The sequence below is a fragment of the Salmo trutta genome, chromosome 15 (genome assembly GCF_901001165.1).
Source record: "Salmo trutta chromosome 15, fSalTru1.1, whole genome shotgun sequence".
Taxonomy (NCBI): Eukaryota; Metazoa; Chordata; class Actinopteri; order Salmoniformes; family Salmonidae; genus Salmo; species Salmo trutta.
The window spans coordinates 47,471,286-47,494,527 of NC_042971.1; the positions used below are offsets into that span (position 1 = coordinate 47,471,286).

The 23,242-nt window shown below is 40.7% G+C and overlaps 1 protein-coding gene across 2 annotated transcripts; it reads right to left on the minus strand.

Moving 5' to 3' along the window:
- Positions 1–42: 42 nt before the first annotated feature.
- On the minus strand, positions 43–22,570 carry LOC115149199 (calcineurin B homologous protein 3). 2 transcript variants are annotated; one of them, XM_029691832.1, is made up of 8 exons: positions 22,279–22,563; positions 15,040–15,109; positions 14,694–14,774; positions 4,217–4,356; positions 3,629–3,690; positions 3,428–3,535; positions 3,253–3,300; positions 43–2,400 (listed from the first exon to the last, which is right to left on the minus strand). In XM_029691832.1, exons 1-8 carry the CDS (start codon positions 22,340–22,342, stop codon positions 2,323–2,325), a joined length of 651 nt encoding a protein of 216 aa, XP_029547692.1. In that variant the 5' UTR covers positions 22,343–22,563; the 3' UTR covers positions 43–2,322. The 2 variants fall into 2 exon arrangements, with proteins under 2 accessions (XP_029547692.1, XP_029547693.1); XM_029691833.1 differs by lacking the exon at positions 14,694–14,774 and having other exon boundaries at positions 22,279–22,570.
- Positions 22,571–23,242: the final 672 nt, after the last annotated feature.

Genomic DNA, 23,242 nt, shown 5'->3' on the forward strand with positions numbered 1-23,242 from the left:
TGTGTGTGGGTGGCAAAGAAGTCAGGCGCAGGAAAAACCAACTTTGTATAACTGGAGTTATTTAATAAAGAATAATTAACACAAACTCCAAAACCAAAGTCCATAAAAAGAACATGGGTAAAAAATACCCATAGCACACCAAATACAAAAATCACGAAGCCGATAACAAAACAATCTCGGACAAGGACATGAGGGAAAACAGAGGGTTAAATACACATGAGGGAAAACAGAGGGTTAAATACACAACATGTAATGAATGTAATTGAAAGCAGGTGTGTAGACTAATCAGCCAAAACCAATGGAAAATGAAAAATGGATCAGTGATGGCTAGAAGACCGGTGACGTCAATTGCCGAGCACCACCCGAACAAGGAGGGGCATCGACTTCGGTAGAAGTCATGACACAGTAGTTCTGCTCATATGAACAAAACATTGACACATTCAGCCCAAAGCGGAAAGTTACAAAAAATACAGAGCCGCCAAAGATACAGAGCATGTCTTTAAAGGTTTTTGAGAAGGTAATTACATAAATTCACTTTGATTAAAATCACTTTATTGGTCAATTGCAAACAAGGTCCAACTAACTAAATAAACAGTCGATTTCAAACTAGGGATTTCATATGAACAAAACATCCAAAGCAGAAACACACACATGCAACCCTCCGGTTGCTGGCAAATGCCTCTAACCCCTAGGCTATGTGCTGCCCCCACTTGATTTGATTAAGCTCAAAGCAAATTCAAGTTTCATTATAGATCACTCTCCAAGGCTGTCTGATAATACAATTATTTTCTTAAAAGCAAACTAAACACACTCCAATTCTTACAGTACATAATCATTCAAAAATTATACACTTTGTGAGTGGTTTCCTATTTTAATGTTCTCAATAAAAAGAGAAGGCCACATCCTTTACATTATTCCTTGCTACAATAACATCCCAAATCAGAATGAAAATATTGTATTTTACAGTACAAATATACAGTGTGTATGGATATTCAAAGACCAAGACATGCTAAAATCTGTAGATGCAATCAAGATATCGGCAGGCTGCAGTATTTGCTGGTGCCTACTTAAAATTCATTTTATCTGCAACTGATTAAGGCCAAATTAATTCAATGAATGCATGCCATTTAGTCCACAGGAGGCTGCTGAGGGGAGAACGGCTCATAATAAATGGCAGGAATAGAGAAAATGGAATGGCATCAAACACATGCAAACCATGTGTTTGATACCATTCCAACTGTTCCACTCCAGTCATTAGAACGAGCCCGTTCTCCCCAATTAAGGTGCCACCAACCTCCTGTGATTTAGTCATTTAAGTGTAGATGAAGAACAATAATCAAATATTTATCTTGATGGAAGTCACACAATTGTAAAAAACATTATGAATTTAAAAAAATAAAATAGGTGGTATAGAGATGATTAAATATGGGAATGAGATAGATTTCACATTCTTTGGTCTCTAGAGGGCAGCACAGACAAGTTGCAAATCATTGTTCCCATTTCTAACAGTCAACAAATGCTTGTTTATGTGGGCTTGATTCTTAAAACATTTGCACAAGTCTGACACACATTTTACTTGAAACTACTATCTCAATATGAGGAGGGTCTTGCCATAGGAAATGTGCAGTATGCTATACTGCTAGGCTGGTCAGTTAAACTTTGGAAATAAGTACTTTGTTTCTATTGGTCAGTGACTTTTTAATGTACATGGAAATTCTAACCTGTTTTGATTCCAAACTGATGGCAGTGGCAGCAAAACAGTTTAGGTGTGCATGACGGTATAGAAGAGACGTGCAAATGTTTATAGCTTATTCCACACAGTGCCCTAGATATACTAGGATGTAAATTGCATTCACTTCAATCATGGAGCTGCATAATTGGCTATCGCTTTATTAATGGCGTATTACATTGTTATTACTGGATTGTTGCATTATTATTGAATTTATTATTGATTCATGGCATTTAGAGCATTGTGAATACTCTTGCATAAAATATAGAGTGATAGATACAGGCATGCTAAATTCATAACATACCTACTGCTAACCTGTGTATATTTGCATAGTTGCACACACACACATACATACATACATACATACACATATATATATATATATATTTTTTTTTTTTTATCCAATAAATTTGTAAAAACAAAGTGTGTTTTAGAGGCTACTAGATAGTAGAAGCTTAAACCGTCACCCAAAACTATTAAACAGAGCTATGTAATAGTTGGTCAGAGAAGGTAAAGTATGCCCTAACTGGCCACTAAATAAAAAAGACCATAGAAGAGTGCTTGTGCATTATAGTAATAAAAGTGGAAGATCCTCACTTGCACAGGGTCGTCGTGTCCATATTCAAAAAGCGAATGTTCATTCTCGTCTCGATCTCGATATCTTTCAGTATCTGAGAAGAAAATGTTGTTTTACTACCAGTATAGTACTTAGTTACTAAACTCTGACGATACCTTCAACTATTGTGTACTTTAATAACAAGAACAACAATTGTGCTGTTGTTTGTGTTAAAGGGGCAATCTGCAGTTTTGTCAAACAGCAGAGAGTTGGACTGGAGAAATGTAACCACTTTAGATTTTCAAAGACAGAGCTACAGCTGCAAGGACTGACCATCCACCAGAAATTAAAATGATAGTTTTAACCATATTTTGACGCTATACAGTATTTGTTTGCAATATCATTGTTTACAAACAATGGAGTAAAACAAGCTTTTATTTTGGGTTCTAATGGGATGTGACAGTTGAACTAAGGTCATGAGGCATTTAAAAGTTAGAATTAAGCAATGAGGCCCGGGGGGTGTGGTATATGACCAATATACCACGGCTAAGGGCTGTTCTAACACGGAGTGCCTGGATACAGCCCTTAGCCGTGGTATATTATTGCTATTATAAACTGGTTACCAACTTAATTAGAGCAGTTTTGTCATACCCATGGTACATGGTCTGATATACCACAGTTGTCAGCCAATCAGATTTCAGGGCTCCAACCACCCAGTTTATAATCTTCATTAATCAATGGGCATATATCGTTAATTTAAAAGTAAAAAAATGGATGTAAGGAGTGCAGATTACGCCTTTAAAGAACAGTTATGATTTAAATGGGCTCTCCAGCTAAGCTCACTTAAATAATCTATACTTTGTTTATTTAATAATAAAAAACATTTAAAAAGAAAACTATAGCCATGACTCTTACAAACAACAAAAAAACTATTTTATCAGACACAAAATAATGTTTTATAACAAACCTTCAGAAAATGTTCAAAAGTGATCCCCTCGTAAAACTCATCTGGTTCCTGAGAATGAGATGATTGAATATGGTATTGAAAAAAACTTTTATAATAGTCAGATATCATATAGCAGCTCATTCCAGATCTAAAACTCAGAGTGAGGAAAAAAACATTTTAAAAAAAGCAGCCGTACCATGTGACCCATGGAAATACTGGCTACCTCCAGCATGGCAGCATCTGCTATTCCTTTAGCCGTCTCCTTTCCCAGGGCTCCGCTCCGAGACAGCAGCTCCTCCACTACCTACAGTACACGCAGAGGAAAGGCAGTCATGGTTACAATACATAGTGATAGGCAGATAAAGTATTTGAAAGATAGGGCTGGGCAATGGCTTACATGTCGATACTCCTCCAGAGTGATTGTTCCATCGTTGTCTGTGTCGTGCATGTTAAACAGGACTGGGAAAGAAAATAAAGAAAATCTTACACGAACTCTTTACAAATATTTGCTTACCAAAGGCTTACCTGGATGTGTCATGAGGCATCACTGTTATGCATTTGCTGATTAATGCTGTATATGGGATATAGATCAGTTGTATGCGTACCTGCTATCCCAGCAGAATGTTTAGAGATAATTGATTCCTATATGGATTCCAGTCACAGTGTGAGCCATAGTACACATCAAACCGTGTAAAGTGTTCTGAATGCCATTGTAGAAAGTACACAAGCTAATAAGGAACTGAATCCACATGTGCTGTCTGCTGTAGTTATTGCTTATGATTCATGTATGTATTTACGCACCTGTTGTGTGTACCGAAAGAGACACCCAAATAATTATTATATCCATTTATATATTATTATATCTATTTCTTTATTATATCAATTTCAGCACAGTGTTACATTTGGTAGTGAAACTATACTATAATGCAAAACATCCATCTTAACACCAATCCATACTGTAACATTTTAATAAAAAGGTACTCACAGCGGAGTTTCTCCCTCCTGATCTTCTCTCTCTGTTCCTCTGTCATGTTCAGTGCTGGAGGTCTGAAGTGGGACATCACCACAAGGAACTCCTCAAAGCTGATCTCCTCGACCGTCCCGTCACCATTCTGATGGAAGTTTCTATAGAGGTATAAGAGCAAGGAACATAAATATCTCCATCTTGTGGCTAGATGAGATCACTGCATGACATCCTAGGCACGTCATGGATAGTGAAATGGATACTGTACACAATATGGTAGTAGCTCAACTTCGCCTATTGCTAGCTAAGGTTGTATTATTGTCATATGGATTATAAACTCAGCAAAAAATAAATTTAAAAAAAGTCCCTCTTTCAGGACCCTGTCTTTCAAAGATAATTCGTAAAAATCCAAATAACTTCACAGATCTTCATTGTAAAGGGTTTAAACACGGTTTCCCATGGTTGTCCAATGAACCATAAACAATTAAATGAACATGCACCTGTGGAGCGGTCGTTAAGGACATGGTTATGAATACCTAGGACACTAAAGAGGCCTTTCTACTGACTCTGAAAAACACCAAAAGAAAGATGCCCAGGGTCCCTGCTCATCTGCGTGAACGTGACTTAGGCATGCTGCAAGGAGGCATGAGGACTGCAGATGTGGCCAGGGCAATAAATTGCAATGTCCGTACTGTGAGACGCCTAAGACAGCGCTACAGGGAGACAGGACGGACAGCTGATCGTCCTCGCAGTGGCAGACCACGTGTAACAACACCTGCACAGGATCGGTACATCCGAACATCACACCTGCGGGACAAGTACAGAATGGCAACAACAACTGCCCGAGTTTCACCCGTAACGCACAAAACTCCATCAGTGCTCAGACTGTCCGCAATAGGCTGAGAGAGGCTGGACTGAGGGCTTGTAGGCCTGTTGTAAGGCAGGTCCTCACCGGCAACAATGTCGCCTATGGGCACAAACCCACCGTCGCTGGACCAGACAGGACTGGCAAAAAGTGCTCTTCCCTGACGAGTCGCGGTTTTGTCTCACCAGGAGTGACGGTCGGATTCGCGTTTATCGTCGAAGGAATGAGCGTTAAACTGAGGCCTGTACTCTGAAGCGGGATCGAATTGGACGTGGAGGGTCCGCCATGGTCTGGGGCGGTGTGTCACAGCATCATCGAACTGAGCTTGTTGTCATGGCAGGCAATCTCAACGCTGTGCGTTACAGGGAAGACATCCTCCTCCCTCATGCGGTACCCTTCCTGCAGGCTCATCCTGACATGACCCTCCAGCATGACAATGCCACCAGCCATACTGCTCGTTCTGTGTGTGATTTCCTGCAAGACAGGAATGTCAGTGTTCTGCCATGGCCAGCGAAGAGCCCAGATCTCAATCCCATTGAGCACGTCTGGGACCTGTTGGATCGGAGGGTGAGGGCTAGGGCCATTCCCCCCAGAAATGTCTGGGAACTTGCAGGTGCCTTGGTGGAAGAGTGTGGTAACATCTCACAGCAAGAACTGGCAAATCTGGTGCAGTCCATGAGGAAGAGATGCACTGCAGAACTTAAGCAGGTGGTGGTCCCACCAGATACTAAATGTTACTTTTGATTTTGACCCCCCCTTTGTTCAGGGACACATTATTCCATTTCTGTTAGTCACATGTCTGTGGAACTTGTTCGGTTTATGTCTCAGTTGTTGAATCTTGTGAGAGGACGTTTCTGTTTTTGCTGAGTTCATATATGAAGAGTTTATTTCCAAAACACCAGAAATGATTGCTTATCGGTACATTCATGTGTGTGTAAACTGTTCTCAGATTTTAATTCATTGGATTTAGGTGTGTATTAAAATATGTTTTTATTTTGGCAAAATGCTATACATTGCATTCGGAAAAAGTATTCAGACCACTTCCCTTTTTCCACATTTTGTTACGTTACAGCCTTATTCTAAATTGATTAAATACATTTTTTCCCCTATCCACAACACCCCATAATGTCAAAAGCAAAAAAAGGTTTAGACATTTTTGCAAATGTATTAAAAATAACTTACTTATAAGTATTCAGACCCTTTGCTATGAGACTCGAAATTCACCTTAGGTGCATCCTGTTTCCATTGATCAACCTTGAAATGTTTCTACAATTTAGAGTCCACCTGTGGTAAATTCAATTGATTGGACATGGTTTGGCAAGGCACACACCTATCTATATAAGGTCCCACAGTTGACAGTGCATGTCAGAGCAAAAACCAAGCCATGAGGTCAAAGGAATTGTCCATAGCGCTCCGAGACAGGATTGTGTTGAGGCACAGGTCTGGGGAAGGGTACCAAACAATGTCTGCAGCATTGAAGGTCCCCAAGAACACAGTAGCCCCCATCATTCTTAAATGGAAGAAGTTTGGAACCACCAAGACTCTTCCAAGAGCTGGCCGCCCGGTCAAACTGTGCAATCGGGGGAGAAGGGCCTTGGTCAGGGAGGTGACCAAGAACCCAATGCTCACTCCGATAGAGCTCCAGTTCCTCTGTGGAGATGGGAGAACCTTCCAGAAGGACAACCAGCCCTGCAGCACTCCACCAATCAGGCCTTTATGGTAGAGTGGCAAAACGGAAGCCACTCCTCAGTAAAAGGCACATGACAGCCTGCTTAGAGAGTTTGCCAAAGGCACATAAAGGACTCTCAGACCATAAGAAACAAGATTCTCTGGTCTGATGAAACCAAGATTGAACTCCTTAGCCTGAATGCCAAGTGTCATTTCTGTAGGAAACCTGGCACCATCCCTACGGTGAAGCATGGTGGTGGCAGCATCGAATCAAATAAAATTGTATTTGTCACATGCGCCGAATACAACAGGTATTGTTGTAACGGATCCATCAAATCCATTAGAAACAATAAAAACATCAGAATAAAAGTGAATGCCAATGTAATGTTTGTAGAGCTTCCAGACAGTTACTGAGCAATCACCTTACAGTGAAATGCTTACTTACAAGCCCTTAACCAACAATGCAGTTAAGAAAAATAAGTGTTAAGTAAAAAAATAAAAAAATTGATAAATAGAAATTAAAAGTAACATAATTAAACAGCAGCAGTAAAATAACAATAGCGAGGCTATATACAGGGGGTACCGGTACAGAGTCAATGTGCGGGGGCACTGGTTAGTCAAGGTAATTCCGGTAATATGTACATGTAGGTAGAGTTAAAGTGACTATGCATAGATAATGAACAGAGTAGCAGCAGCGTAAAAGAGGGGTCTGGGTAGCCCTTTGTTGTGGGGATGTTTTTCAGCAGCAGGAGGCTGGGAGACAGTCAGGATATAATGATATATAGGTGCCGATGGGGATGGCTGCCGTTTTAAGGGCTCCTAACCAACTGCGCTATTGTGTTTTTTCGCATTGTTTGTAACTTATTTGTACATAAAGTTGCTGCTACTGTCTCTTACAACTTAAAAGAGCTTCCGGACATCAGAACAGCGATTACTCACCTCAAATTGGACAACATTTTTTTATTTAATGAGTCTGATGCGAAGGATATAGTACTTTCCGGAGACCAGACCCAAATCCCTGTCATTTGCGTGAAGAAAAGGTAGAGATACAGAGGGAGGAGGTGGGGGTGCCTTGTGAGGATTCGGAGGAGAGTGAGTAAATCGGCACTACCATCGATTCAAATCAAATCAAAGTTTATCTGTCAAGTGCGCCAAATACAACAGGTGTAGACCTTACAGTGAAATGCTTACTTACAGGCTCTAACTAATAGTGCAAAAAAGGTATTAGGTGAACAATAGGTAAGTAAAGAAATAAAAACAGTAAAAAGACAGTGAAAAATAACAGTAGCGAGGCTATATGCAGTAGCGAGGCTATAAAAGTAGCGAGGCTACATACAGACACCGGTTAGTCAGGCTGATTGAGGTAGTATGTACATGTAAATATGGTTAAAGTGACTATGCATATATGATGAACAGAGTAGTAGTAGCGTAAAAGAGGGGTTGGCGGGTGGTGGGACACAATGCAGATAGCCCGGTTAGCCAATGTGCGGGAGCACTGGTTGGTCGGGCTAATTAAGGTAGTATGTACATGAATGAATAGTTAAAGTGACTATGCATATATGATAAACAGAGTAGCAGCAGTGTAAAAGAGGGGTTGGGGGGGGCACACAATGCAAATAGTCTGGGTAGCCATTTGATTACCTGTTCAGGAGTCTAATTGGCCAATGATCATTCACGAGCAATCACTGGAAAACAAACTTGATGAACTACGGTCGAGACTATCCTACCAACGGGACATTAAAAACTGTAATATCTTATGTTCCAGCTGAATCTGGTAATGAATGGTGTGGCTGTTGAACAAGTTGAGGAGACTAAATTACTTGGTGTTACCTTAGATTGTAAACTGTCATGGTCAAAACATATAGATTCAATGGTTGTAAAGATGGGGAGAGGTCTAGCCGTAATAAAGAGATGCTCTGCTTTTTTGACACCTCACTCCAAAAAGCAAGTTCTGCAGGCTCTAGTTTTGTCTAATCTTGACTATTGTCCAGTTGTTTGGTCCTGTGCGGCAAGGAAATACCTAGTTAAGCTGCAGCTGGTCCAGAACAGAGCGGCATGTTTTGCTCTTAATTGTAATCAGAGGGCTGACATAAATACTATGCATGCCAGTCTCTCTTGGCTAAGAGTTGAGGAGAGACTGACTGCATCACTTCTTTTTGTAAGAAACATTAATGTGTTGAAAATCCCAAATTGTTCGCATAGTCAACTTACACACAGCTCTGACACACACACTTATCCCACCAGACATGCCACCAGGGGTCTTTTCATAGTCCCCAAATCCAGAACAAATTAAAGAAAACATACAGTATTATATAGAGCCCTTATTGCATGGAACTTCCTGCCATCTCATATTGCTCAAATAAACAGCAAACCTGGTTTTAAACAGATAAAGCAACACCTCGCGGCACAACACCTCTGTCCTATTTGACCTAGACAGTTTGTGTATATACATTGATATGTAGGCTATGTGTGCCTTTTTAAAAATGTATGTAGTTCTGTCCTTGAGCTGTTCTTGTCTAATGATCTGTATTATGTCATTCTGTACTTTGTTTCATATTTTGTGTGGACCCCAGGAAGAGTAGTTGCTGCTTTTGCAACAGCTAATGGGGATCCTAATAAAATACCACCGACACAAATAATATTGAGCTGGCTGGGTTTTCCGTGCATCGGCAGGACAGAGCAGCAATGTCTGGAAGGACGAGAGGCGGGAGTGTATGTCCATTTGTCAATACCTGCTGGTGCGCGATGTCTAACACTAAAGAAGTCTCGAGGTATTGCTCGCCTGAGGTAGAGTACCTCATGATAGTGTGGTCTACAGTTTATCTACCAAGAGAGTTATTATCTATATTATTCGTAGCCGTCTATTTACCACCCCAAACCGATGCTGGCACTAAGACCACACTCAACGAGCTATGACAGTGACTGTACATACATATTCCAACCAGAAGTTATGGATTACAGGCAACATCCGCACCGAGTTAAAGGCTAGAGCTGCTACTTTCAAGGAGCGGGAGACTAATCCGGACGCTTATTAGAAATCCCACTATGCCCTCAGACGAACCATCAAACAGGCAAAGGATCAATACAGGACTAAGATTGAATCCTGCTACACTGGCTCTGAAGCTCGTCGGATGTGGCAGGGCTTGCAAACTATTAAAGACTTCAAAGGGAAACCCAGCTGCGAGATGCCCAGTAACACAAGCCTACCGGATGAGCTAAATGCCTTTTATGCTCGCTTCGAGGCAAGCAACACTGAAGCGTGCACGAGAGCACCAGCTGTTCCGGACGACTGTGTGATCACACTCTCCATAGCCGATGTGTGCAAGACCTTTAAAAAGGTCAACATTCCCAAGGCCGTGGGGCCAGATAGATTACCAGGGCGTGTACTCAGAGCATAAGCGGACCAACTGTCAAGTGTCTTCACTGACATTTTCAACCTCTCCCTGACCGAGTCTGTACCTACATGTACCTACATGTTTCAGGCAGACCATCATAGTCCCTGTGCCCAAGGATGCGAAGGTAACCTGCCTAAATTGCTACAGCCCATAGCACTCACGTCAGTAGCCATGAAGTGCTTTGAAAGGCTGGTCATGGCTCACATCAACACCATCATCCCGGAAACCCTAGACCCACTCCAATTCGCATACCACCTAAAACAGATCCACAGATGACGCAATCTCAATCGCACTCCACACTGTCCTTTCACACCTGGACAAAAGGAACACCTACAGTATGTGAGAATGCTATTCATTGACTACAACTCAGCGTTCAACACCATAGTGCCCTCAAAGCTCATCACTAAGCTAAGGACCTTGGGACTAAACACCTCCCTCTGCAACTGGATCCTGAACTTCCTGACGTGCCTCCCCCACCTGGTAAGGGTAGGCAACAACATCTGCCACGCTGATCTTCAACACCGGGGCCCCTCAGAGATGAATGCCTAGTTCCCTCGTGTACTCTCCGTTCACCCACGACTCCGTGGCCAAACACGACTCCAACACCATCATTACATTTGCTGACAACACAACAATGGTAGGCCTGATCAATTTATTTACCATTTCGGATAGTGTCGTGAACGCATGAACAAAACGCCGCTGTTTGGATATAACGATGGATTATTTGGGACCAAACCAACATTTGTTATTGAAGTAGAAGTCCTGGGAGTGCATTCTGACGAAGAACAGGAAAGGTAATAACATTTTTGTTATAGTAAATCTGATTTTGGTGAAGGCTAAACTTGCCGGGTGTCTAAATAGCTAGCCCGTGATGGCTGGGCTATGTACTTAGAATATTGCAAAATGTGCTTTCACCAAAAAGCTATTTTAAAAATCGGACATATCGAGTGCATAGAGGACTTCTGTATCTATAATTCTTAAAATAATTGATATGCTTTTTGTGAACGTTTATCGTGAGTAATTTAGTAAATTGTTAGTAAATTCCCCGGAAGTTTGCGGGGGGTATGCTAGTTCTGAACGTCACATGCTAATGTAAAAAGCTGTTTTTTGATAAAAATATGAACTTGATTGAACAAAACATGCATGTATTGTATAACATAATGTCCTAGGTGTGTCATCTGATGAAGATCATCAAAGGTTAGTGCTGCATTTAGCTGTCTTCTGGGTTTTTGTGACATTATATGCTAGCTTGAAAAATGGGTGTCTGATTATTTCTGGCTGGGTACTCTGCTGACATAATCTAATGTTTTGCTTTTGTTGTAAAGCCTTTTTGAAATCGGACAGTGTGGTTAGATTAACGAGAGTCTTGTCTTTAAATAGCTGTAAAATAGTCATATGTTTGAGAAATTGAAGTAATAGCATTTCTAAGGTATTTGAAAATCGCGCCACAGGATTCAACTGGCTGTTACGTAGGTGGGACGATTTGGTGCCACCTGCCCTAGAGAGGTTAAAAAGGCCCTAAAGATTGATGCTAGACAACGTTTGACATGTTTCTAAGAACGTAAATATAGACTTTGTGACTTTGTTGTGAAATTTTCGGCGCGCTTCCTACATTTGGAGTAGCTTACTGACAACAAGGAGGTATTTGGACATAAATTACGGACTTTATCAAACAAAACAACATTTATTGTGGACCTGGGATACCTGGAAGTGCCTTCTGATGAAGATCAAAGGTAAGTGAATATTTATAATGCTATTTATGATTTAAGATGACTCCAAAATGTATTTTTCTGAGCGCCGTACTCAGATTATTGCAAAGTGTGCTTTCCCCGTGAAGCTTTTTTGAAATCTGTCACAGCGGTTGCATTAAGGAGATGTTTATCTATAATTCTTTGAATAACAGTTTAATATTTTATCAACGTTTATGATGAGTATTTTTGTAAATTGTTGTGCTCATTCACCGAGAAATTTGAAAAATGACATTTTGTTGATTTGAATTTGCCGCCCTGATATTTCACTGGCTGTGTCGCTAGCTCAGTAAATTTCAAACGTGGCACCGTCATTGGATGCCACCTTTCCAATAACTTAGTTTGTCAACTGTCTGCCCTGCTTGAGCTGCCCCGGTCAACTGTAAGGGTTGTTATTGTGAAGTGGAAACGTCTAGGAAACGTGGAAACGGCTCAGCCACAAAGTGGTAGGCCACACAAGCTCACAGAAAGGGACCGCCGAGTGTTGAAGTGCCATGTCTAAAATCACCATGCATAATAACAAGCGTCGGCTGGAGTAGTGTAAAGCTTGTCACCATTGGACTCTGGAGCAGTGGAAACATATTCTCTGGAGTGATGAATCACGCTTCACCATCTGGCAGTCCGACGGCCGAATCTGGGTTTTGCGGATGCCAGGAGAATGCTACCTGCCCGAATGCATAGTGCCAACTGTAAAGTTTGGGGGAGGAGGAATAAAGGTCTGGGGCTGTTTTTCATGGTTCGGGCTACACCCCTTAGTTCCAATGAAGGGAAATTTTAACACTACAGCATACAACGACATTCTAGACGATTCTGTACTTCCAACTTTGTGGAAGGCCCTTTCCTGTTTCAGCATGACAATGCCCCCAAGCACAAAGTGAGGTCTATACAGAAATGGTTTGTCGAGATTGGTGTGGAAGACCTTTCACTGGCCTGCACAAAGCCCTGACCTCTACCCCATCAAACACCTTTGGATGAATTGGAATGCCGACTGCAAGCCAGACCTAATCAACCTACATCAGTGCCTAACCTTACTAACACTCGTGGCTGAATGGAAGGAAGTCCCCGCAGCAATTTTCCAACCCCGTTCAAAGGCACTTACATTTTTTTTGTCTTTCCCATTCACCCTCAATGGCACACATACACAATCCATTTCTCAATTATCTCAATGCTTAAAAATCCGTCCTTAACCCGTCTACATCCCTTAATCTACACTGATTGAAGTGGATTTAACAAGTGACATCAATAAGGGATCATAGCTTTCACCTGGATTCACCTGGTCAGTCTGTCATGGAAAGAGGAGTTTTCTTAATATTTTGTATACTTTCTGTTTTGCTGAAAAAACATTATTATTTGTCTCTCTGAAATGAAACCATCAAGTGATTGAAAATAAATACATGCCTATCTGTCATTGAGGAACCCTATGCCATGATTAGATTGGTGTTTTTTTTCCACTCTTTCATAAGTTCTTTAAAACAATAAAAGGTCATTTGTCAAGATTTCTGAAAATGGATATATATCATTTTGGAAAGAAACTTAATATTCTATCCTTTCCGGTCTACACAAGTGCTAGTTGGTACTGGCTAACGGCTAGGGGCTAAAGGCTAGGGGTTGTTTCTAGATGAGGTTGACATCTCTTTGAGGCACCACCAAACCTACTGTTTAATGAAAATCACACTATGTAGGTAGATAGGTTATAGCTAGGGGCATCTTGAGAGAAGTTCACTTTTTGGGTTCTATTTTCGACTGGTGTTATTAAGCCAGCCCAATTGTCAAATGCACGCTTGTTAGCAATTTTGATTTGTTAAAGCCGGCGCTCTGCTATTTTCCAAAGCTTGCGCCAGGATGGGTAATTGACGTGTCTTATATCAGGTTGCTTGCGTTGAGGTGGGAGGGTAAGAAATATCTGAGGTGTGCCCTTAAAAAACATGCGCCAAAGGGCGCAGTTGTTGATGGCATGGATCTTGCCAGCGGAGGCACACAGTAGACTAATCAATAGAATGGTGTATCCCCAATGTTATATTAAAATAGCACTTTTGGGAGCAGCAAAAACAGTCAACACCCTTTCCTTCTTTTACTTGTCCATTCGGACAACTTAAATCTATATTCTTCTTGTCCAACATTTTTATTTACCGGAGAAGCGTTAATGTCAAGCCCTGAATGTGTGTCTAAAAAAAACAAAATGTGTCTTGAAACCACAACGTCTCATTATAGGCTATGGATATTATTTATATCCAGCTCCTGTGAAACTTTGGACTCATTATGCTCGATGCCCATTGAATGAAATATGCCTATTTAGAAACATCAAGTTGTTAAAGTCTAATTATTGTTTTTCATTTATATAAAAAGAAAAAGCATCTTCCACTGTTATCTGTTGGATCTGAATGTCAAATTGCAGGAATTCCAATCGCTGTCCATGGTGTGGAATCAACTATTGATAAATGCCTGTTTCTTTGCCTTTACAATTCTACTTCACCATATCAATGTCGAAGGTAGACTAATCTTATTATAACATTTACAAATCTTGTTACAAGTTGAAGAAACCACATAAAAAGCGTTAAGAGCAGGTTTTCATTGGCCAGTGAGTGATCAAGCCCTCGTCACACCAACAACTTATATTAATTCAAAGAAAGCCTGCCTCTTTACGCTAACGCCAGGTGTTACGCCCATTATTCCCGCTGTCAAAATAGCTCAAATATTTCAGACACACCACCACTCAACTGCGCCGTGCAAGTGAGCTAAGATTTACCTTGCGTTTGGTTTGTTAAAACAGAGCCCTTAGTCTTGTACTTATTGAGGCACTTAATGGGAACACGATAATCTACCTTTTGTCAAAGAAGGCCTCTATAATTTGGGTGCGGATTGGATTGCATGCCAGGTCTGGAATTGTGTCGAGGTCAGCTCTCCTAAAGTTAAAAGACAAGGAGATAATTAAAAGGTGTGCACCAGGAAGCTGGTCACTTATAACATCTTGCTAAACAAAAGCCAAACCAAAACCTGTTAGGCCAGTTTATTATAAAGAAATGGGAAGAACCACTTCACCAGAAATGTATTATGCCAGGATACACTCATGCGTGTCCCCATAGTAACAGCACAAGATAAAAAAATAAAGTGTGTTAGAATGGGCCTTTACAACGTGTATGAATGTCAAACATTATTAGGGAGTCCTACCTCAGCGTGTCTTCATTGTGGCTCAACTGTTTGAATCTTTTGTTCAGGATTCCAATTTGCTCGAAGGAAACTGAAGAACAAAAAAAGGACTGTCATGAGTCCAAGACAGAGAGGGACATCCTGCCAGCCTACCACATCAGGTTAGAGACATAGATGGATGAAGGAGAACTCAAATGTATCTTCAAGAGGCCTCTTATTGGCAAAATGCCAGGCAACACAAGTTAACACTGAATGAGCAGGAAACCATGACGGACTGCAGAGTAATGATGTTAACGGAACACAATTGTTTTTTAACTTTTGCCAACTACAATTTATGTTTGTGTCTTGTTGTTATGTCTAATTTATCATTCAGTTTGCCTGACTTGACATCCTCAGGACTAACACTGTATACACACACAGTATAAGCAGAGAGTAGGGCTGAATGTTTATTCAGCATCTATTTTTAGTTGATGCCAGTGGATTTGTATATTCAAATGTAAAAATGATTTCACATTGCATTCTCTCATTGTAGTTTATAGAAAGACAGTAATACATGTGTATTAAACTGTGTATTACATGTAATGATGAGCTCAAAGTATTAAAATGCCTTCAAACAAGGACTGATAACTAACAATCGCCACAATATTTGAATTAAGAGAGAGTGTGTGAGTGAGTGTGAGTGTTTCAGTGTGTGAAAAAAAGAGGCTGCCGAGGGAAGAACAGCTCATAATAATAGCTGGAACAGAGTGAATGGAATGGTATCAACCATATCTTGGATGAGTTATTTACTATCCCATTGAATCCATTCTAGCCATTACTATGAGTCCGTCCTCCCCAATTATGGGGTGACCAGCCGCATGTGATATATTCCTAGGTATATTGTATGAGCATACCAGTATGTGAAGATCTAATATTGGATTACCAGTGGTATGAGGAAACTCACTGATGGTGGGGATTTCAGACAGTAGAGATGGTGAAGAAAACCAGTCTGTTCATGGCCTCATTGCTTGCATGTTTTTCTGAAGCTATACACAAAGTATCTAATCTATTATTCATGGTGGTCAGTCAGGCCTACACTGTTATTTGTTTATTTGGATCCCCATTAGCTTTTGCAGAAGCAGCAGCTACTCTTTCTGTGGTTCACACAAAACATGACATGCAACAAAACACTGATACACAAGGACAGTCACAAATTTAAAATACAACGATATACACTGTCCCCTCACGGTGGGGACAGTGAGGGGACAAACAGTGTTTGTCCCCACCGTTCCATGAGATATAATTCAATTATTTTTTACGGTAATTCTGCTGTTTGCTTGAGTTGGAAGGGAGTTTGATGCGATCATGGCTCTGTATAATACAATGCATTGTCATGAACTCGTTTTGGACTTGGGGACTGAAGAAACCCCTGATGGCATGTCTTGTGGAGTATGCATGTGTGTCTGAGCTGAATATTATTTGATTGTGCAGACAATCTGGAATCTTCATCGCAGGAATATTTCTCATAACTAGAAGAGATCTAGAAGAAATCTAACAATACAGCTTCAACTATCATCTTATTGTCCATTTCTTTTAACCAATTATCTGTCATCGGAGTCAGCGCAGTACAAGGTGAGTGCTCTACCCCAATTTTCGGGGTATCCAAAAGGAAATGCCGGCGTTAGAGGGAAGAGAGGGGAGTCCTGGCAAGATTAAGGCCAAGGGAGAACCATTCTATAAAATAGATTACCTCTGATTGCGGATTTGCTACCAATGGGACTCTCGTAACTGTAATACTCCCTGCTTTTCTGAAAAATTGCTTTCAGACAAGACACCCCCCAATGGCTATCCAACTCGATGGATTCTCCACATAGATGGCACAATGTCAATTACACTCCACACTGCCCTCACCCACTTAGAAAAGAGGAATACCTATGTGAGAATAATGTTCATTGACTACAGCTCAGCTTTCAACACAATTTTCCCCTCCAAGCTCGTCACCAAGCTTAGGACCCTGAGACTGAACATCTCTCTCTGCAACTGGATACTGGACTTCCTGATGGCCGACCCCAGGTGAAGAGGGTAGGCAACATCACCTCTGTCACGCTTACCCCACAGGGGTGTAAGCTTAGTCCCCTTCTGTTCACCCACGATTGCTCCAACACCATCATCAAGTTTGCTGAAGACACGACAGTGGTAGGCCTGATCACTGGCAACGATGAGACCGGGAGGAGGTCAACAACCGCTCCCTCAAAATCAGTAAGACCAAGGAGCTGATCATGGACTACAGGAAATGGGGGGAGCATGCCCCCATCCACATCAACAGGGCTGAAGTGGAGCATGTCGAGAGCTTCAAGCTCTATGGTGTCCAAATGGTGTCCAAATCACTAAAGACTTAAAATAGTTCACACACACGTGCGCACAGTCGTGAAGAAGGTGCGACAGTGCCGCTTCCCCCTCAACAGGTTGAAAAGTTTTGGCGTGGGCCCTCAAATCCTCAAACAGTTATACACTGCACCATTGAGAGCATCCTGACTGGCTGCATCACTGCTTGTTCTGGCAACAGCACTGTCCTGGAGCACATGGCAATGTGAGGGTGGTACAGACAGCCCAGTGCATGGCAGGGGCCGAGCACCCTGCCATCCAGGACCTCTTATCAGGCGGTGTGAAAGGAAGGCCTGAAAAATCGTTAAAGACTCCACCCAAGCCATAGACTGTTCTCTCTGCTTCCGCACGGCAAGAGGTACCGGTGCATCAAGTCTGACACAAACAGGCTCCTGAACAGTTTATATCCCCAAGCCTTAAGACTGCTAAATAGCTACACAGACTACCTGTCCCTTGTATTTTATTTTTTCACTGTCTCTAGCACACTGACAGGATTCTACACACTCACTGACACTCCAACACACACACATTTATACTGACTCTACACACACTGTTATTTTTTTTTCATACAACCCTATACATACAGTATCTACCTTAAATCACTCCAGTAGGGTGCTTTACTATTTTTAGCCACTAGAATTACTTTAGCATCCTTCCACAGCTCTGGACACACACACACACACACACACACACACACACACACACACACACACACACACACACACACACACACACACACACACACACACACACACACACACATTTAGGCTTTGGTTAAATATATAGCAAATAGAGGTGGCAATACATTCTGCTACCATACCCAATAGTTTCCTATCAATGCTGTCTATACCTGGTGGCTTGTCGTTATTGATGGATAACAATAGTTTTCCTCCTGTCCCACACTAACTTGACTAAATCAAAACAGCAATCCTTCGCTTCCATTATTAGATATTTTATACAAAAATATGATGGATCACTGTTCAATGTTTTCATTTCACTTCTGAGTTTTTCCACTATACTAGCAAGATAGTAATTGAAGCGATTGGCATTATCGAAAGCTTTTGTTATAAATTAACTATCAACTTAAATGAACGATGGAGATAAATTGTGTTTTCTGCCCATTATATAATTTAAAGGTACTCCAAAGCCTTTTTCCATTGTGTTTTATGTCATTTATCTTTGTTTGGAAATATAATTGATTCTTATTTTTGTTAAGTCACAAAATGTCTCAGTTTACAGTATATCAACCAATCAGATGAGCAGCCTGACTTGTTTGCCACCTCTTTTGCATAATTTCTTTGAACCATAACATTTTTCAATTCATCATCCATCCAGAGGGCTCTAACAGTTCTCACAGTTAAGAAATTAACAGGTGCATGCTTTTCAACAATTGGCATTAAAAATTTAACAAATACTTCCAACGCTGCATCTGGATTCACCTCCTCATACACATCAGACCAACATACATTTTCAACAAAAGACTCCTGAGAAAACATTATAAATTACTTTAGGCCCAACCTTTGGCACTTCGGCTTTCCTTATTATTGCCACAATGTTATGGTCACTACAGCTACTTGACCAAGGAGAGTGATGAGTGCTGCATCAGATGACCTGGCCTCCACAATCACGAGACCTCAACCCAATTGAGATGGTTTGGGATAAGTTGGACTGAAGAGTGAAGGAAAAGGTTTGAATCCAGGCTGTATCACAACCGGCCATGATTGGGAGTCCCATAGGGCGTCGCACAATTGGCCCAGCGTTGTCCTGGTTTGGCCGGTGTAGGCCGATATTGTAAATAAGAATTTGTTCTTAACTGACTTGCCTAGTTAAATAAAGGTTACATACATTTTTACAACAACAAAAAAGCAGCAAACAAGTGCTCAGCATATGTGGGAACTCCTTCTAGACTGTTGGAAAAACATTCCTCGTGAAGCTGGTTGAGAGAATGCCAAGAGTGTGCAAAGCTATCATCAAGGCAATGGGTAGCTACTTTGAAGAACCTCAAATATAAAATATATTTTGATTTGTTTAACACTTTTTTAGTTACTACATGATTTGATGTGTTATTTCATAGTGTTGATGTCTTCACTATTATTCTACAATGTAGAAAATAGTACAAATAAAGAAAAACCCTGGAATGAGTAGATGTGTCCAATCTTTTGACTGGTACTGTATAGTATATGTCAGTCAGGTGGCTAGCTGCCGGGAAAGACGTTGAAGGGCTTTGGCTAGTATTACTTTGCCAGATAGAAGGCTGAAGTAAGAAGCTAACATTAAACAGAGCCTACCTCAGCAGGAGCAGAAAATAGGCTACTGAGTTCTCATAATAGCTTTGCTTTACAGAGAGTAGCAGATAGTGAGACAGATAGCGATGTGGCACTCAGTGGTGAGGCTGAGTCAGGCTGCAATGCATGCAGGAGGAAGCAGAAGAGAAAAGAGAGAGGAAGCAAGCAGAGAGCGAGGTTATAGCAGTGGTTCCCAAACTTGGGGTTGTTCATGTTGAAAGACATGTTTCAATATGAACATCTCCACATGGTCCATCTTCCCTATAGGTCGACATTGAAATGCAAACAATACAGTTCTAAAAATGTAATTTGTTTTTTGTTATATTGGTGGTTGTTCGTCTTATCTCCATCGCCCACTGGAGTTTATAGTTCCCATTACCCACCTTTTTTACCACTACATCACTGATATTAATACAGAATCGTAAGTAATATTCTAATCATTTATGTGAATGTGATAATACAATCATCTGTGTTCTCCATTGATGTCTGTTTGTTAGGAGCTTGATTAGTAATGCCTAGGAATACAAATGTAAACACTATGTAATTTGAGAAAAGAGAGCCTAGCAATGTATAAAATATATGATTTTATGCAAGTCATCATTACAACTGACTGAACAGTCCCTGATGCTATGTGTCGGTGTGAATCATTTCTCATATTTATCCCCTTCCAGGGGTAGGCCTATAACATTACAAATTGTAAAGCTAATAGGCTATTTATTTGTAGATCGACGGAGATGAATGAACCTAAAGCAGCCAAGGTGATAATGGCTTGAGCCATTTTTGCTGTTCTCCAAATATTATTTTTTTTTAAAAAATGTTTTATTTTATTGTATAGAAATCCAGTAAATGAGCTTCAACTATCAAAAAATGTCCTCTGATCAAACCTTAAGAATTAGCAGAGAGCCCACTCTGGAAATGTTATATACTTGTAGAGTATATTGTTCTAAACAATGTCTTGAAATGAACAAAATCAAAAAGGGTACTTTGATATATAACATTAATATTTTTAGTGTTGAATAAATTCAGATGAAAATTTGACATACTTATTATAGTGTGCTCTAAAATACGGAGTATAACGACACCAAGATGTTGTTACAGGAGACATGTATAGGTCTTAATCCACAAATGGTTTGTGATACAAATGTAAAAAGCATGTCAAACATCCAATGAAGTTCCTATGTGACAATTGAGATAGCAAAAATATTTTCAGCTACACTGGCGTGGAATCGCCCTTTTAAGATTTAATAGTTTTAGCAACCATTTCTTGGTTGCTAAAATTCTAATAGTTCACCTAATTTCAGTTTATGTGACAAAACAAGCAAGTATAGTGTAGAGAATCATTCTACCATCTAAATTTGCTGTGAAATATATTTTCCATAACCAAAAATATTGTATTTCAGCTGTTTGAAGATAGTGTACAAAACCGAAAGTAAAAGATGCAAAAACTAAACTTAAGAACGGGAAGCATAGAAATAGCGCACATAGAACCGATCTACCACTTCTTAGACTTGCTTTCAATGAGAAAGAAATGTGAGTTATCTGTCAATGTGAATTTGGTCAGATAGCCTAAAAAGTTACATATTGCAGCTTTAAAAAAATATTGGCGATTAATCTGGTCTAATACGATTATCACGTCTAATTTCTTTCATCTGACTTTAGTCACAAGGACATTCCATATTTGATCAAACAGTCTTCTCATTGTTCTGCTTTTAATTTGGACATGGTAGCTTATCTCATTGCAGGGTATCAGGAAAGACACTGCAGTAGGCCTACTAGATGCCTGACTATCATCGGACTGTGATACCTCAGGTTCACAGTCTGAGATTAACGCCATACATTTGATTTGAAAATGTCCTCTCACAAGCCAGAATGCTGAATACAATTGCATTTCAATGTATTCTACCAGTAGTCTGTGCGGGTTGTCCTTTTGTGGGTAGGAATTTTTGCAGAAATATCCACAGGAAAGTAATAAAATATTATTAAACTGACTTTCCAAACACTGGTACCTCCATTGATATGTCGATCCCCTGGCACATGCGCAAAACAATGTAAACAAACGTCTACAGGGGGCCTCTAGGCAAGTATGCATGCATTGCCTGCGCATGCTTCAGGTAATCTGAACGCACTACCAGGCTTTTAAAAGTTAGTTTAATTATACTTTCATGTGGATATTGTCTCAACTGTCGCCTATATAAGAACCAACCCGACAGACAATCAGCAGAGTAAGTTCAAATGGAATTACATTCAACATTCATGACACAGTGGACATGAAACTAGCTTTCCGGTTGTGTCAAAACCTTTTGAGCGCTGATGATGTCCAAGAGGGATAGCATCGGCGCCAACTAGCAGAAAAGATACTCATCGTAGTGCTGTAGCCTACAGATATATATCTCATGCTGTTCTGCTATGGGAATAGTCCCCATAACATTTACCCCCACACTTGATGACGTGTATTACGAATATACTTATTATTGAGAATGGGGTTACGTATTGTGGTGGCGTTTCATTTCACAATAATGACACATTTTAGCGCAGGATTACATAGTCCCATAAAAATGCTTATTCTCAACAATTGTAATCGTATACTACAAAAAACAAACGTAATACTCACAGCCCGTCTTCTCTGCCAATTCTCTGTATTCGGGTTCATCAGATAATGACTGTAATGCGCCCATAACTCGAGAAACGCGCCAGCCGACCAATCCAGACGCATGGAAATACCGATTGGTCTCGCTCAGGATAACGCTGGTAACTGCTGAAATCGAAACGGCGTCAGTTCAGTGGAACAGATACGTTTTCATTAGCACAGCCCCAACACCAACTCATGTTATTGGTCGATACCGGCTGCGCTCATAATTAAGTAATGCGCCAGTTTCTTCAAGGTCCTAATGCATTTCAAGGTGTCATTCTCTGCAGACAGAGCGCGCACTTCCGCAACTTGGCAGGCTCCTTTGATCTAGTTGTCTCACTACTTCTTCTTCGTCTGGTTTTCTGGCAGACTAGACAGGCGCTTTGTTGTGTATTGCTGCCTTTCAGTTTGGAAAGTGCATTGTATTGCACATTTTGTTCACAGAAAGGGAAACGAAAAAAGAGAGGAAATTGCATCCCCATCTATATATATATATATATATACCACTATCTCCAACACACCCGTCCACCCCTGGCCCCAACAGATCCTACAGCAGGTCATCAGCCTGGGAGGCTGGAACCCCATCTCTCAACCCCCCCTGTAGTTTTTCTGCACTAAAATCTCTGATACCCAAACACATCTATGCGTCTGCTTCTACCAATTCAATCTTCTGGGATTTCCTTTCCATCTGTGCGGTAAAATTAATGACCATAGCAATAAATTCCAAGAAGCCAACCTTACTAAAGCACAAACTGTTCTGGTCACTCTGTACTGACCTACTTTCCCATTCCTTTAGCACACCATCCTCTACTTTCCTCATTGCCTCCGCATGTGACACTTTCTGCGCTCCTCTCATCCTGGAAACTTAAATCTGTCTCACTCGCACAGGACATTTCTGATCCCCAGCAACATGGCCACCACCACAATTGAAACACCCAACCTTTTC

What these genes read in the sequence shown, in the direction of transcription:
- LOC115149199 (XM_029691832.1), bottom strand. Translation starts at nt 22,342, where the DNA reads ATGGGCGCATTACAGTCATTATCTGATGAACCCGAATACAGAGAATTG. An exon ending in ATTGGCAGAGAAGACGGGCT is followed by an intron (nt 15,110 to 22,278) that starts GTGAGTATTACG and finishes TTTGTTCTTCAG; the next exon opens with TTTCCTTCGAGCAAATTGGA. An exon ending in CACAATGAAGACACGCTGAG is followed by an intron (nt 14,775 to 15,039) that starts GTAGGACTCCCT and finishes TTTTAACTTTAG; the next exon opens with GAGAGCTGACCTCGACACAA.